Source organism: Dendrobates tinctorius, unplaced genomic scaffold (assembly GCF_039654945.1).
Source record: "Dendrobates tinctorius isolate UK_male_01 unplaced genomic scaffold, ASM3965494v1 ptg000162l, whole genome shotgun sequence".
NCBI classification, from domain to species: Eukaryota; Metazoa; Chordata; class Amphibia; order Anura; family Dendrobatidae; genus Dendrobates; species Dendrobates tinctorius.
In genome coordinates this window covers 64,853,672-64,869,978 of record NW_027361829.1, presented here as the reverse complement: position 1 = coordinate 64,869,978, position 16,307 = coordinate 64,853,672, and the positions used below count along the sequence as shown (strand labels likewise).

At 45.9% G+C, this 16,307-nt stretch overlaps 1 protein-coding gene across 2 annotated transcripts in view; it reads right to left on the bottom strand.

The window, feature by feature from the left end:
- The window catches only part of CUL1 (cullin 1), a 122,919-nt gene that overhangs the window by 47,895 nt on the left and 58,717 nt on the right, over positions 1–16,307 (bottom strand). For both annotated transcript variants that reach the window (XM_073550058.1, XM_073550057.1), the window contains exon 2: positions 13,511–13,804. In XM_073550058.1, the coding sequence (XP_073406159.1) occupies positions 13,511–13,650 (140 nt within the window). In that variant the 5' untranslated portion in view covers positions 13,651–13,804. The remainder of the gene's footprint in view (positions 1–13,510; positions 13,805–16,307) is intronic.

The following is a 16,307-nucleotide window of genomic DNA, read 5'->3' as shown; positions in this document are numbered from 1 at the left end:
CTCGACCTGTCCGGGGATGCAGATCAGGGAGAAGTCCTGCTGGCCGTCCCAAAGAGGCAAAAAGCTGCTTGCAGAAACTGCTCAGGGGCTGGGGAGCGTCTCCAGCTGCGTCCGGCTGGCAGGCTGTGAAGATGGCGCCTGCCTGTAGAAAAGCACGGGTCCCGGGGAAGGGGAAGGGCGGAGCTCCTCGCAGGGTTAATAATTGCTGCCCTCTAGCCATAATATGCTGGGCAGGAGAGGGAAAGGTGGGGGGAGGGCCTGGGGAGAGCGGGAGAGAAGCCCGCTTAGAAGAAAGGGGCGGGGGGCGTGGCCGCGACGCTGCGGTAGGCCCGAACACAAGCCGGGGCCTAAATTAGTTGCGGCGGCCGCCTGTCAGCAGGGGGTCGGCGCGGAAGACGCGTCGCAACACCGGGCCGCGTCCCTGCCCAGAACTGCCCGACTCCAGCGCTACCCCTGCCGAGATGGAAAAAAGGGGGGGGAAGCGCAGAACGAGGCCCGTGAAGACCCGGGGCCTGCATGGATTCGGTGACCGTGGGGGGATGCGGAGCGTGCAGGGACCCTAACGTGGTCCCCCTGGCGACCACTCCAAGAGAAAACGCCGGGGGAAGACTGACATACTCACCCAGGCAGGGGGCCTTACAATAAAGGTACCTGAAAATCCCACGCTGTCTGTCTCTATGAAATCCGCGCCTCATCCAACCTTCAGGCTCTGGTAGGCGAGAGGGTGGGAGGCGGGGGGCAATGACCGTCCGTGCGGCTGGCACCTACTTGTGCGAGGCTCCTGGTCCTGCTGCGGAGACCTATGAGGATACGGAGTGGCAGTACACGCCGTACTCAGTCTCTTTGTGGGAGTACGGATGTGACTGTTCACTCCGTATCCCTCCGGAACCTGCAAAGAAACGACGCACACTGAGGTAGATATGGGTCTAATAAAAGACCCGTGTCCACCTCCTACTGACACTAAGCTAAACTGAGGAATTTCCTGCCGGTCGGTGGGGTGTATACGGCGGAGGAGGAGCTAACCTTTTTTGTGCATAGTGTCAGCCTCCTAGTGGCAGCAGCATACACCCATGGTCTCTGTGTCCCCCAATAAGGCGAACGAGAAATACAAGACAAAAAAATTACATATGATAATACTGTATTTTCAAAAGAATAATCAACGAGTAAACTAAAGGGGTTTTACAGGTTTTTCACATAATCTCAGTACATATCTGGGCTGCAGAATTATGACAATAAGTAATTTACTTTCGGTCACTAGTTTGCATAGTTTTCTAGATATTCTGAACAGAACGTCCAAGGGGGGGGGGGTTCCCTCCTCACTAGTTTCACTTTCCATAGATCACTGTTCAGTGTGTCTGGGGAAGGTCAGCTGGGTGGTCTGCTCTCTGCAGTGAGGCTACTAGAGGGGGAGGATTTGTTACTGTGTGATGAGGGCTTCTTCATGTTGACTGGGAGGGCCTGTAGTTATGGAGGGTGGAGTTGTTGCTATAGAGGGCATGTTTGGAGTAGAGTAGGTTACGACTAGTTCTCATTTCAATGCCATAACACACCCCCCTTGGACGTTCTGTTCAGAATATCTAGAAAACCGTGCAAACTAGTGACAGAAAGTAAATTACTTATTGTCATAATTCTGCAGCCCAGATATGTACTGAGATTATGTGAAAAGCCCGGACAACCCCTTTAAATGTAGTGTTCGCATCACTGGAGGATACAGCAGGCAAGTGTGGAAACTGTAGCTGATCATTATCAGATTTGTCTGGCACATTTATCACCATATCACCCAATATAATCGGGATTGGATGAAGACATTTCGACTGTTTTGTAAAAAAAAAAAAAAAATTGGCACTTACTGTATGCGGAGGGCCAAATTTTCATTCAAAACAGGAATAAAGGATTAAAGTTAATTTTAGACTACGTTCACATTAGTGTAGATTCTCTAATGCGAGCGGTTCGGGCAGATTATTGTAATGACACTCGGCCAGAATTTAATCAGGATGTTATCCAACTGTGATCTGATTCTCTCACATGAAAGATTCGCAGCACAGGTGAGAAAAGATGGATTTTTGGTTCTTACCATAAAATCTTTTTCTTGGAGCCTTCATTGGGGACACAGATTACTATGGGTGTATGCTGCTACTGCTGCTAGGAGGCTGACACTATGCAAAAACAAGAAAATTGGCTCCTCCCCGGCAGTATACACCCACCGACAGGCACCAAGAACCTCAGTTGGTGATAAAGCAGTAGGAAAGGCAACGAAAACTCTAAACATATGTACCAACCCAACAAGGGACTCAAAGACCCAACACGGTACAACTTCAACAGGGAGGGTGCTGTGTCCCCCAATGAAGGCTCCAAGAAAGATTTTACGGTAAGAACCAAAAATCCATATTTCTTTATCGCTTCATTGGGGGACACAGATTACCATGGGACGTTCCAAAGCAGTCCCAAGGGTAGGAACAGCAAAGAAGGAACGAAAGAACAGGAAGGGCTTAGGTCGTCCGGTGCGCCACCGCCGCCTGCAGAACCTTCCTACCCACAACTGCATCAGACGAGGCCTGGGTATGAACCCTGTAGAACCTCGCAAACGTGTGCAAAGACGACCAGGTCACGGCCCTGCAAATTTGTAAAGCCGAATCCTGGTGTCGAACGGCCCACGAAGCTCCTACAGCCCGGGTGGAGAGGGCTCTCACTTCCGGAGGGGGCCGTTTTTCCTGAAGTCGGTACGCTTCCAGAATGGTAGAACGAATCCAGCGAGCGATTGTGGACTTGGATGCCGGAAGCCATTTCCGGCGACCTTCAGAGATGACGAGCGAGGAATCGGATTGACGAATCGAAGCGGTCCTGGCGAGATAGACCCGCAAGGCTCTAAGGCTGGTTTCACATTAGCGCATTTTCAGCGCGCGCACGGCCGGGGGTAGCTCCGCCCCCGATCCGGCTCTCTGCCCGGCGTGCCCGCCCCTTCCTTGTAGCGCCGCCTCCTAGCGGACAGCGGCGCCTGCGATCGGCGCACCCTATCTTTAGCATAGGGTGCGCCGATCGTGCGCAGGCCGTGCGCTAGTTGCGCTTTGACCTGCGCTGCGCACTTTTGACGGTGCGCCGTGCGCGCCAAAATCAAACTTTTCGGATTTTGGCGCGCACGGCGCACCGTCAAAAGTGCGCAGCGCAGGTCAAAGCGCAACTAGCGCACGGCCTGCGCACGATCGGCGCACCCTATGCTAAAGATAGGGTGCGCCGATCGCAGGCGCCGCTGTCCGCTAGGAGGCGGCGCTACAAGGAAGGGGCGGGCACGCCGGGCAGAGAGCCGGATCGGGGGCGGAGCTACCCCCGGGCCGTGCGCGCGCTGAAAATGCGCTAATGTGAAACCAGCCTAACTACATCCAGGTTGTGAAGCGATTTCTCCGGAGGGTGAGAAGGAGCAGGACAAAAAGAGGGAAGAACAACATCTTCATTAATGTGGAAAGAGGATACCACTTTTGGAAGAAAGGAAGGAACGGGCCTGAGAACGACCTTATCTTGATGGAGGATCAGGTAAGGGGAACGACATGATAAACAGCCGCCAGCTCAGAAACTCTTCTGATGGATGTAATGGCGATCAAAAAGGTTACCTTCCATGAGAGGAGGGAATGAGGGATGTCTTGAATAGGTTCGCCTTTTGGAGAACGCTAAGAACTAGATTGAGGTCCCACGGGTCTATCGGCGAGTGATGAGGAGGAGCCACATGGGCGACCCCTTGGAGGAAGGTCTTAACTTGCGGTAAAGAAGTGAGCTCCCTTTGGAAAAGAATAGACAGAGCCGAGATCTGGCCCTTGAGGGTACTGAGGGACAGACCCGCATCTAAGCCGGACTGGAGAAAACCAAGTATGGATGGAATGGAAAATGACATTGGAAAAACCTGCTTTTCATCGCACCAACGGAAAAAAGCCTTCCAGTACCTGTGGTAAATGCGGGAAGAGGCTGGTTTTCTGGCTCTGATCATAGTCTGCATGACCTGATTGGACAAACCTGGTTCTCTCAGGATCGCGGCCTCAACGGCCATGCCGTTAAACTCAAGAGACCGAGAATTCTCGTGGTAAAGGGGGCCTTGCGAGAGAAGATCTCGACGATCTGGAAGCCTCCAGGGGACGTCTGCGAGCATGTTCACCAGTTCCGCGTATCAAGGCCGTCTTGGCCAGTCTGGCGCCACCAGAATCACTGGGATGCCTTCCGATTTTATCTTCTTGACCACTCTTGGGATCAAGGGAAGATGCAGAAACAGATAAGGAAGTTGGAACTGGGACCACGGAATTACTAGGGCGTCACAAGCGACAGCTAGAGGGTCCCTGGACCTGGCTACAATGCGCAGAACTTTGTGGTTCATCCGAGATGCCATGAGATCGACATCCGGTGAGCCACAGCGCTGGCATATCTGATTGAAGACTGTGGGATGAAGAGCCCATTCGCCTGATGCTAGGCCCTGATGACTCAGGAAGTCGGCTACCCAGTTTTCCACCCCTGGAATGTGAACGGCGGAGATCGCCGGAACGTAACGTTCTGCCCAACGCAATATCTTTGCCACTTCTGACATTACTTGCCTGCTGCGCGTGCCGCCCTGGTGGTTTATGTACGCCACAGCCGTGGCGTTGTCCGATTGAATGCGGACTGGCTTGCCTATGAGAGACTGCCAGCGGAGAAGAGCAAGAAAGATTGCTCTGATCTCCAGGACATTGATGGGGAGGAGAGCTTCCTAGGAATTCCAGCGCCCTTGGGCCATTCTCTGATGGAAAATCGGTGGTGATGACTTGCCACTGAAGCGGAAGAAAGGACCTCCCTTGTAGAACTGACACTGGCATTGCCCACCAAGTCAGGGATTGCCTCACTCAGAGGGAGGAGAATGGGACGGTCCAGAGACAACGTAGATTTGTCCCAGGCTGAGAGAAAGGACAGCTGGAGGGGGCGGAGGTGAAATTGTGCAAAGGGCACTGCTTCCATGGAAGCTACCATCTTCCACAGAACCTTCATGCAGGTTCGGAGTGGAAAGGGTGTTGGCCGTTTTAGGGTTCAGATTCCCTTGCAAAGGACCGCAAATTTGTCCCTCGGAAGAAACACACGGGCTAGACTCGTGTTGAATGCCATGCCCAGAAAGGTCAGTCGCTGAGTAGGGCTCAGGATGGACTTCTCTTTGTTGACTAGCCATCCGAGCCGGGCAAGGGTATCCAGAGTTATCTGAAGACTTTGAAGGCAGTCTAGGCGGGACGACCTCTTGATCAACAGGGCTAAAAAGAGCGCGAAAAAAGCATGTTCATGTAGTGGAAATGAGCGCGCTCAGAGCGGGGAGGAAGGAGCCTTTTGAAAGAGAAAGTAACGCCGTCTCCTCCTCGCCTGAGTTTCTACACCGAGAAGATAAGATGCACGCGGCGCCGATATATAAAGGTGATCTAGCGCTTACACCGCTCTGGAAAACCCCCCCTGAGCCGGCTGATGTGTCCCCCTGCATAGAAAGATGCGCGGCTGCTCAGGATGAGGCGGGCAGCTGGCAGGGGCGGGAGATTCAAAAAAAAGAGCTGAAGGTGCTCCCTGAGACATGCGGGGCTGGAGGGATAGTTCAGAGTCTTACCTGACATCCCTGAAGAGGATGACCACAGGGGCCCCTGCGTAGAGGGCAGGCCGCTGGGAAAGGTCTTCTTACTCGCATCATGCAGAAGACGGCGTTAACCTCTTGCTAGCAGAGAAGGAGGTGACCACAGACAACCGCCATCTTCCTCTCAGCCCTGTCCCGGGAGAGGGGTGAGGAGGTGTTTTGGCAAGGACCGGACACCTGTCATCAGCCCATAGCACCCGAGGGCGATAGGGAAAAGGTCCTGCCTGCGGTACTGAGAGTTGCGATGTGGGTGACACCACACTGCTCGCTCATCCGCCTGATATGGGAAATCAGGGTGGTACTTACACCGTTTCCCGATGGTGAACCTGAAAAATAAATGAGAAAAGATTAAAACCGTTCGACTAAAACCCTAAAATGAAAAAATAAATCATAACTACCTCCTACAGACACTAAGCACAAACTGAGGTTCTTGGTGCCTGTCGGTGGGTGTATACTGCCAGGGAGGAGCCAATTTTCTTGTTTTTGCATAGTGTCAGCCTCCTAGCAGAAGCATCATACACCCATGGTAATCTGTGTCCCCCAAAGGAAGCGATAAAGAAACAATTACATTTCTCCATCTTCTCCACGCACGTACATCACACTGCACTCAGAAGGCATCCAAGTGCAGTCTGAAGTTTTACAAGCACACAGACTTGTATGGGTGCTCGTGGTATGATTTGCGGAGCCACTTGCTGAAAGCTGTAATTGTTTTCCTCATGCTGAATTGGCATACGAAGAAATATTGCTGATCTGCACTGCCCCATAGTATAACATCAGGCCGAGTACTATCCGATAAAACATAGGTTAGCACTTGTTCGAGTTATACGCTAGTATGAGTGAGCCCTTAAAAAAGGTCTCAGTCACAAAAAAGGCAGCCGCCAAGACGATCCACCGATTGCCCGAGGTCCAGCTTCCAGAACCCCATGCATATGCATAAGTCGGCCAGGGTAAAAAACGATCAGCCATGATGAGCGTTCCAGCCACAGAGTCAGTAAAGCTGGGTACTACACACCACTTCAGTGCGCACGTGCAGTGAGCTGCTCGTCACTGTGCGAGCGCGGCTCCACGACAAACGGCCAAGTGCGGGACGTTCAAATCAGATTTAAGCGACATCGGAGCAACCCTGGGAACATTTAAATTCCATGGGCATCGCCAGCAGTGACTGAACCCAATAAATCACACCCCCATGACTAAATGAGCAGGTACAATATAAAGAGCTGTTTCCTGACTATTACAGCGCCATTTTTAATAAAACAGATTGCATCACTAACCACGCACTGGGGACAGTTTACATGCCATAAAGGACATGACAGATTCCCTTTACAGTAGTACCCATGGCACAAGGCGTCTGCCAGTTACCATACAAAGGTTCACAGTCTGCATCGTGTATAACAGCAGTCTCCCAATACATCAGACAATGATTACACAGTGGTGACATACACTAGGCAGGGGGTGCTCACGCTCCATGGCTGCCGTCCGCATGAATAGAAGGGGCAGCGGCATAGTTAGCGTGGAAGTATTACAACTGCCTGACGTGGACATCTACGTCAAGTCAAACAGTACAACCCTCCAACCGCACCCATCCGTGCCCTGTCCATGTAAAGCAGTGTGTGACTGGGGACATGACAGATTTATAGGCACCGCAATCACTGATAAAACATCCAGCCACTACAGCATGACTGGCAGCAACCAAATACCTTCAAAATAGTTAGGATTGAAGCATTTTTCAACTCCTTGGGATTTTTAATTTAGGCTACATTCAGATAGAGATTTGGTCAGCGCCCGTCCCTGTGCATTACCAGACCTGTCCTTCAGCCAGCTGCATGGAGTCAGGCCTCTGTAGAAGATCATGTCACTAGTCCTGTCCATCAGCAGCCATGTTTAGGACGAGAGCGCTGTACAGTCCATCTACTAACATTCTGCATTTTACTGCAAAGTTCAAAACGTTTTCTCAAACCCCTTTCATTTTATTTCAAAAACAGCCCAGAATGCTTAAAGGGAATCTGTCATCAGATTTTTGCTTCCTCATCTGAGAGCAGCATGATATAGGGGCAGAGACCCAGATTCCAGTTATGTATGAGCTGCCTGCTGCACATTCCATACCATCCCAGTTTTAGCTCCTGCAGATCTCGGAGCACTACATCACCCTTGCCCATGTCACCAATTGGCACCTTTAGACATGGACTACGATGACTGGCAGCAAGACGGGTCAGACAATGACATCGCAGTGCAATACAAGTGAGTGAGGTTGCAAGAAGTCCAACCTAGTTTTCACTTTTACAACTTGCTTAACGCAGTCCCCTTGTAGTTGCAACCCCATTCACTTGTACTGCACTGCAAAGTAACAGCGGCACTGAGAAAGCCTTGGTTGCGCTGCATTTTGAAGTTCAAGTTGCCATGTAGCCTAAAGTGTACACTGTGCAGACGGAAAGCTGCCAATCAGTGATGGGCGTGGGATTACACAGCGCTCAAATATGGAGGACTAAATGCCAGCAGGTTTACTAGTCGTCTAGTTATAATCTCCTACTAATAAAACAGTAATTGAATAAAAACCACAGCAATCAGCCCAGAAAGTAACATCCTTGGAATCAGGGTCCTTCTCTACATTATGCTGCTCTCAGATTAGGTGCCAAAAAAGAGGATGTGTCACTTGTCAAATAATTTCCTAACTTGAAGGGTTTGTACACAAGGAGTATTTTTGGTTATTTTTGTGTGATTTTCTTATGCAGAAAATTCAGCCTTTTACAGTAGCAGCAAAATGACAGATTTCAAAATCTCATTTCACGCGGTGCAGCTTCATCACCTTTATTTTTTTGACCTATGGTCGAGAAAAAAAAAAAAAAAACCTCCCTGTCAATTCCTTTAATTCTTACTACACCCCACCGAGACCAAAATGGTGCAGCATAAAAAAAAAAAAAAAATGAATAAGAAAACACATAGAAAACGTCATTTATGCTGTGTTCTTCTGGTCACTGTCAGTCTTCCATGCCAAAAAAAAAAAAAAGAAATTACATGAAAAAAGGCAGTCGCTGTTTTACCGATTTTTTTTTCCAGGATACCTCTGTTTCGGAGATCTGGCCACCTCTTCCCTGATTGTCAATCTTATCTAGCTATCTAGAGAAGAGATAAGTTTACTTGGCCGAGTGTCCCTGAGGACCACGTCCAGTTGGCTAAAAAGAGAGTAGATTGACATACAGGTAAGAGGAGGGCCATATAGCAGGAATGGCGAGGAGCAGGAACAAAGAAAAATAATCAAAACCAGACTCAAGAGAGAAGACCATCTACATTATGTAAAAGAGGTGCAGCAGTTCCCTTTTCCAGCTGGGCAGACATGCGACCAATGCAACCAACTTGTCACCACTATGGGTTTCAAAGGGAAAAGGCAGTCACGTGTACCCGGCAGGAACAGGACACAGCGCTTGCTCTCCCTAGGGCGGGGACTGGTAAGGAGAGTATATAGAATTTCTACTTTTTTAGGCATTTGGAGTAGTTTTGAAAGTGTGTGTTGGAGAAGACATCCGTCCAGTCATAATATACTAGTCTGTGCAATTTGAAGTAAATAAAGGGAAAAAAAATCGTGTAAACAATTCCACACCAAAAATCTGCAAGAAATTCCATTAAATGCATTTGATTGCATATTTTACTAGTAGATATGGCAGCCCAAAAATATGTTGGTTAATTGGACCCCATTACCTCTTTCGCAGAAAGAGTGACCGTTAGTGGCTCAACATTAAGTACGTATAGAACTTAAAATAAAACAAAAAAAGTGTTATTTAATGAAAATCGACCCTTCTGAAATAGAAGACAAGGAATCAGCAGACTGCCCTCGTTTCCCTCCAAGATGGCACAATCTATGCCCTTACAATGCATATTTTGTGTCACCAATGACACATTTCTACTTATACGGTCTAGGAGGCTCCTGAACCATGGCCAGCCTGGTATTCAATTGTTACAATGTATGACTAATGCTTTATAGAATAAATGCTCAGGAGAACAGATGAAAAAAACAACAAAAAAAAACCACAGAAATCAAAATGTTTATCCTCTTAATATATTGCAGTCATCATGTTATACAGCACTGTGTACTTACAATTGCTCACTTTGCCTTTCTACCCAGCTAATTCTTCTTTGTTCCATTAGGAATAACTGACTAGTTGAATCCATCTAAGCTCTATGTAGAAACAGGAGGTAAATTTTCCCTGCATGAGTCACTACAAAAAGTCGGTCAGGGAAGGATAGAGCAGCTGGGTTAGGAGTTTAAGGGGGGAAACGAAAAACAGGGATAAGAGACTTCCTGTTTCTACATAGAGCAAAGAAAATAATTAGCTGGGTAGAAAAGCAAAATGAGCAATTGTAAGTACACATGAGACTCTTGAGATTTTTTGAAAGGTGACCTCCAGTGCGCTCCATGAATCAATGGAGCAGCCTGTAGGTCACTTTTTGCCAGAAACCGACAGGAGTGACACTGGAAAAGCATGAAGGCATAGACAAGCGAGTAACAGACAGTGGAATTATATTTAAAGCACCACTCCGGTGCAACAGAAAACAAATGCTGGAGTGGTGCTTTAATTACATGACATCCGGAGAATGGTGTTAAACAGTTTATACTGGAGGTCAAGTGTGAAATGACTGAGCTAAGCATGGTCATCTTCAACATGAATGTGGAACGATGAAGTTACAAAGCTTTTTATGGCTTTCATAGCTCAGAGAAAAAAGGTAATGAACTCGAAAAGTGGCACTGAACGAGAATGCTGACTTTGCAAAAAGAACAATGTTATCCATAAGTTATTACACAAAAAAGAATTTCCACCCTCTTAATTTTTAGAACAGGCAAGTCTCCTGACAAATCTGTATCAGTAAATTATTGTACCAGAAAAATACAGCAATTTGTGATGGTGACGAGAGCTGAGTGCTGCTGCTTATGGGGTGTCAGCACAAAGTGACATCCGCTGTCCAGCCAGTGCTGCCGATGGCAGAAGCCATGCCCTGTCACAGGGGAAGATAACACCTAATTGTTAATTTATCCATAAACATCTAGGAAAAATCACAAGAGATGAGCACAAATTATATACATTATTCCAGTGGTGATAGGAGCAGTGACCTCTAAGTTGGAAGAATGGCTACAACAGATCCCAGGAGCAACATCTGAGCTCTCTGCCCAGAAAAGCGCAATGCTGGGAACAACTAAGATCCTGCGCAGAACTCTCAAACTCCCAGGCAATCTGGTAGAGGACCCGAGAATGAGAAAGGGCAACAAAGACCACCACATTGAGGGGTGAGAAGGAAGTCTTAGTTTTTGAGATATTCAGTAGGTACGGAAAGTATTCAGACCCCTTTAATTTTTTCACTCTTTCATTGCAGCCATTTGGTAAATTGAAAAAAAAGTTCATTTTTTCTCATTAATGTACACTCTGCACCCCATCTTGAATGAAAGAAACAGAAATGTAGAAGTTTTTGCAAATTTAATAAAAAAGAAAAACTGAAATATCACATGGTCATAAGTATTCAGACCCTTTGACTCATATTTAAGTCACATGCTGTCCATTTCCTTGTGATGCTCCTTGAGATGGTTCTAGTCCATCATTGGAGTCCAGCTGTGTTTAATTAAACTCATAGGACTTGATTTGTAAAGGTAGACACCTGTCTATACAAGACCTCACTGTGTATGTCAGAGCAAATGAGAATCATGAGGTTTCTAAGAGCACAGTGAAGAAGTTTGGGACCACCAGAAGGCTTCCTAGACCTGGTCGTCCAGCCAAACTGAGCAATCATGGGAGAAGAGCCTTGGTGAGAGAGGTAACGAAGAACCGCAAGATCACTGAGGCTGAGCTCCACAGATGCAGTAGGGAGATGGGGGAAAGTTCCACAAAGTCAACTATCACTGCAGCCCTCCACCAGTCGGGCCTTTATGGCAGAGTGGCCCGACAAAAGCTTCTCCTCAGTGCCAGACATATGAAAGCCCGCATAGAGTTTGCTAAAAAACACATGAAGGACTCCCAGACTATGAGAAATAAGAATCTCTCGTCTAATGAGATGAAGACAGAACTTTTTGTTGATAATTCTAAGCGGCATGTGTGGAGAAAACCAGGCACTGCTCATTACCTGGTTACTCATACATGGTGGTGGCAGCATCATGCTATTGGGGTGTTTTTCAGAAGCAGGGACAGGACAACTGGTTGCAATTGAAGGAAACATGAATGCAGCCAATTACAGAGATATCCTAGATGAAAGCCTCTTCCAGAGTGCTCTGGACCTCAGACTTGGCCAAAGGTTCTCCTTCCAACAGACAATGACACTAAACACAGAGTTAAAATAAAGGAGTGGCTTCAGAACAACTCTGTGACCATTAGTGACTGGACCAGCCAGAGCCTGACCTAAACCCAATTGTGCATCTCTGGAGAAACCTGAAAATGGCTGTCCACCAAAGTTCACCATCCATCCTGATGGAAATGGAGAGGATCTGCAAGGAAGAATGGTAGAGGATCCCCAAATCCAGGTGTGAAAAACTTGTTGCATCATTCCCAAGACAACTCATGGCTGTACTAGCTCAAAAGGATGCTTCTACTCAATACTGAGCAAAGAATCTGAGTACTTATGACCATGTGAGACTTCAGTTTTTCTTTTTTTAATTAATTTGCAGAAAATTCTACATTTGTTTTTTTTCTCAGTCAAGATGGCGTGCAGAGTATACATTAATGAGAAAAAAAAAATGAACTTTTTTGAATTTACCAAATGGCTGCAATGAAACAAAGTGAAAAGTGAGAATATATATTCTTCAGAATTGTTATTTTCTGGGGAAGTACAGGCATTTACTAAGCAGTTATATCAGGAGAGCTGCCAGACACTATTTGAAGTAAATTGAGTCTCACGTCTACTAATTATCCACCAGAACCTTCCAATGAGGGTATGCGTACACGTTCAGTATTTGTACCTGAAACAACTGTTGCAAATGATGGTTTTAACAGCATTCCCCCCCCCCTTCATTTGAATAGGTGAAAAACACAGAAAAGAATTGACATACTGTAGATTCAAAACTGCTTCAAATCTGCAAGGAAAAAATAACCAACACGTACACGAGATTTCGGAATTCTCAGGTCACTTTGCTGGTACAGTAAAATATTAATTTGAGGCAAAAAACACAATGTGTTAACATAACCTAAGGCACCAGACAAAGAAAGACTCAATGATAAGCTAAAGCCCCAGTCACACTAAGCGACGCACCAGCGATCCCCACAACAATAGGACCTGGTCAGGATCGCTGATGTGTCGCCACATGATCGCTGGTGAGCTGTCAAACAGGCAGATTTCACCAGCGACGACGCGGGTAACAAGCGCACGTGTCGCTTAGTACCCTGGATACCAGCTCCCAGCGCGAGCATGCTGGTATCCAGAGTACACAGTGGGTAACTAAGCGGTGCGCAAGCTTAGATACCCGCTGTTTACCTGGGATACCAGCTCCCATCGTCTGCTTACAGCGCTTGGAGCTCGCTGATCGATGGTCTCCCACTGCCACACCCAGCGATGCGTGCTGGCCAGCGGGAGACCAATGATCAAAAAATGGCCCATGACAGAGTACGATCAGAGATACCCGGCGGGGGGGGCGGTCGCTAATACGTGTCACACACCGCGAGATCGCTGTTGCGTCACAAAACTTGTGACGGGGGCTTAAGAACAGCTCAGATACACATATGGAGACAAGATCTCCTCACACTTCACTGCACATAATTATACAATAAGGCCTTTACCCACAGGGTTTTTTAGCATGAATATTTTCTTATTTAATAAAATTACTTGTAGAGCAGCAGCATTTACAAGCCTGTATAGAGTGGGAAAATGTGACATACAAAACAAGAATTTTACATATAAAAAGAAAAAGTTAGCCATTAAGGATACGTGTACAGTTCCATGTATCTAGATTTTGCCATACTCTGTCGAGTGTAAACTTGTTGGATCCCGGCCCGCAGGTCATCCCAGATCTGGTCCAAGCCAATCTGTTTAAGTCCATGAGGATTTTGGCTTCGGTTAGATGACATTTTCTCTTTTCCTATTGTGTCTCTCGTGCCCAGTTTAAAGTCTTTTAGTGCAAAAACGTCTTAAAGTGAACTAATTAATCCTCCATAAAATGATGGCACATTCCAAACTATTCAGGTGATACCTTGTGGTAACAATTGATTTGTGTCAGAAAACCTGAAAACGACAATGAAAGGTTAGGCACAATGAGTGAAGGTAAAAGCACTAACACACTTTTTTTCTTGTGTGTAAAAAATTCTATTCTATATAATACACACATTAAACTAGGTTCAGTTTTTTGTTTTTTTTTTATGTTACTTGCTTAAATAGCACCATCATATTCAGCAGCACTTTACAGATATCACTGTCCCTATTGGGGCTCAATGTAAATTCCCTACCAGTGTCTTTGGACTGTGGAAGGAAACCGGAGGAAACCCACACAAACAAGGGGAGAACATACAAACTCTATGCAGATTCTGTCCTTCATGGAATGTGAACCCAGGCCCCAGTGTTGCAAGGCTGCAGTGCTAGCCACTAAGCCACTGTGCTACCATGGCACCTGCGATACCTTTACAGGATGTTTGCTTTCACTAGGTTTGAGACAAGTTTCCAATCAGTACTCTGCAGTAACCTGGATCTGGGCTCCCCAAAACATAGCAACAGCTGTCTTTACAATGACTAGTGCACATCCGTAGAAGTTCCCTAAGAATGGAAAGCATGTTGCAGGGGCTTCTGCTTCAATTACGTATTCATTTTGATTGTCACCTGTAAATGTTGTCCAATCAGTATTACAACTCAAAGATCACTGCAATTACACACAAGTATTCTGAGTAGGGGGGGTCATTTATCTCCTTTCCGACATCGGCGTAAATGTACGATATTGGCCCGTAGAAGCGCTAGCAAGACGTGAAACGGACATAGTCCGGCAGGTCTCACTCTTCATGAAATAACTCCCCTGACACCTGCACTTCTGCAAAAATCAATGTAACCAATTTTATGGATTAAAACATCTTGAAAGAAGGACGGGGCGAGTGAGGCTTTTCTTGTCACTTTTTCTGATATAACACGTTTCTCTATGCATGCACCACCCAGAAGAGATCCAACGAGGCTATGTTGAGGACGTGGATTGAAAGAACTCACAGAAAAAAAAAAAGTAACTTGGTGCCTGGAATAACCCCCTTTTTTTTTTTTTTCTTTAAATAAAGGAATTACGCTCCATGTTGTAATCAATAAATAGAATATGCAAAACTTTTGGCAGTCAGTTTTCTTTAATTAAATGACCATAGCTATATTCTAAAGCATGTTAGTTAAAAAAATAGGTCTTACCTGATGACAACTTCATGCACTTTCAATTCATTACCAGAAAATGGCACCACAACAACCAAACAGAAATAATCACACTTTAAAAAAAAACAAAAAACTTTTGTTGCCACTTTATAGCTAATGTAAAAATAAACAGAGTACATATCTGGTTGTCACCATGTCCAGATATATAAATTGACACACTAGTTAACGCCGTAAAAAAATAACACGTGTAAAAAACCAAAAAAACACTGCTTTTTCATCATACCGTTGAACAAAAAGTGGAATAATTCCGTGATCAAAAATCGAGTGTACCGTAAATAAAAATGGTTTAACTGAAATCATCTTGTCCTGCATAAAAAAAAAAAGCCACAATACAGCTTTATCAGGTAAGCAAAAAAAAAAGCTTTAGCTCATTAAATATACCAATACAATAACGATTTTCTAAAAAAAAATTTCTTATTGTGTAAGAGCGGCAAAACATTAGACAAATGGGGTATTGCTGTAATTTCATCAACCCAAAGAATAAAGTCACCATATCACTTATACCACAAGGTGAACGGTATAAAAAAAAAAAAAATAAAACCAATTCTTCACCTGTTGATTTGTTCATTCTGCCAAAGATTGCAGTAAGGCTCAGTGCACATTTATCCTGCGTTCTACGCCGAGTGCTTACACCATGGTTTGTGTGTAAACCTTTGAAATACGTGATTCACATGGAGGAAGATTCCCTATAATGAGGTAGACGGAGGCTATCTGGCCTGTGATTTAGCGGTGTGTCTTTTTAGAGCACCACTCCAGTGTTTTTTTTTTATTACACCGCTGGAGAAGAGCTTTAAATGTACCGTATATACTCAAGTATAAGATGATCCAAATATAGGCCGACCGCCTAATTTTGGGTGGAAAATACAGCAGCTACTGGTAAATTTAAAAAAAACAAAAATAGGTACCAGTAAAAGTAAAATTAATTGAGACATCAGTAGGATAAATGTTTTTGAATATCCATATTGAATCAGGAGCCCCATATAATGCTCCATACAGTTCATGATGGCCCCATAAGATGCTCCATACAAAATACACCCCATATAATGCTGCACAAAGGTTAATAAGCCCCCATATAATGCTGCACAAAGGTTAATAAGCCCCCATATAATGCTGCACAAAGGTTAATAAGCCCCCATAAGATGCTGCACAAAGGTTAATAAGCCCCCATAAGATGCTCCATAGATTAACATGCCCCCCATAAGATGCTCCATAGATTAACATGCCCCCCATAAGATGCTCCATAGATTAACATGCCCCCCATAAGATGCTCCATAGATTAACATGCCCCCCATAAGATGCTCCATAGATTAACATGCCCCCCATAAGATGCTCC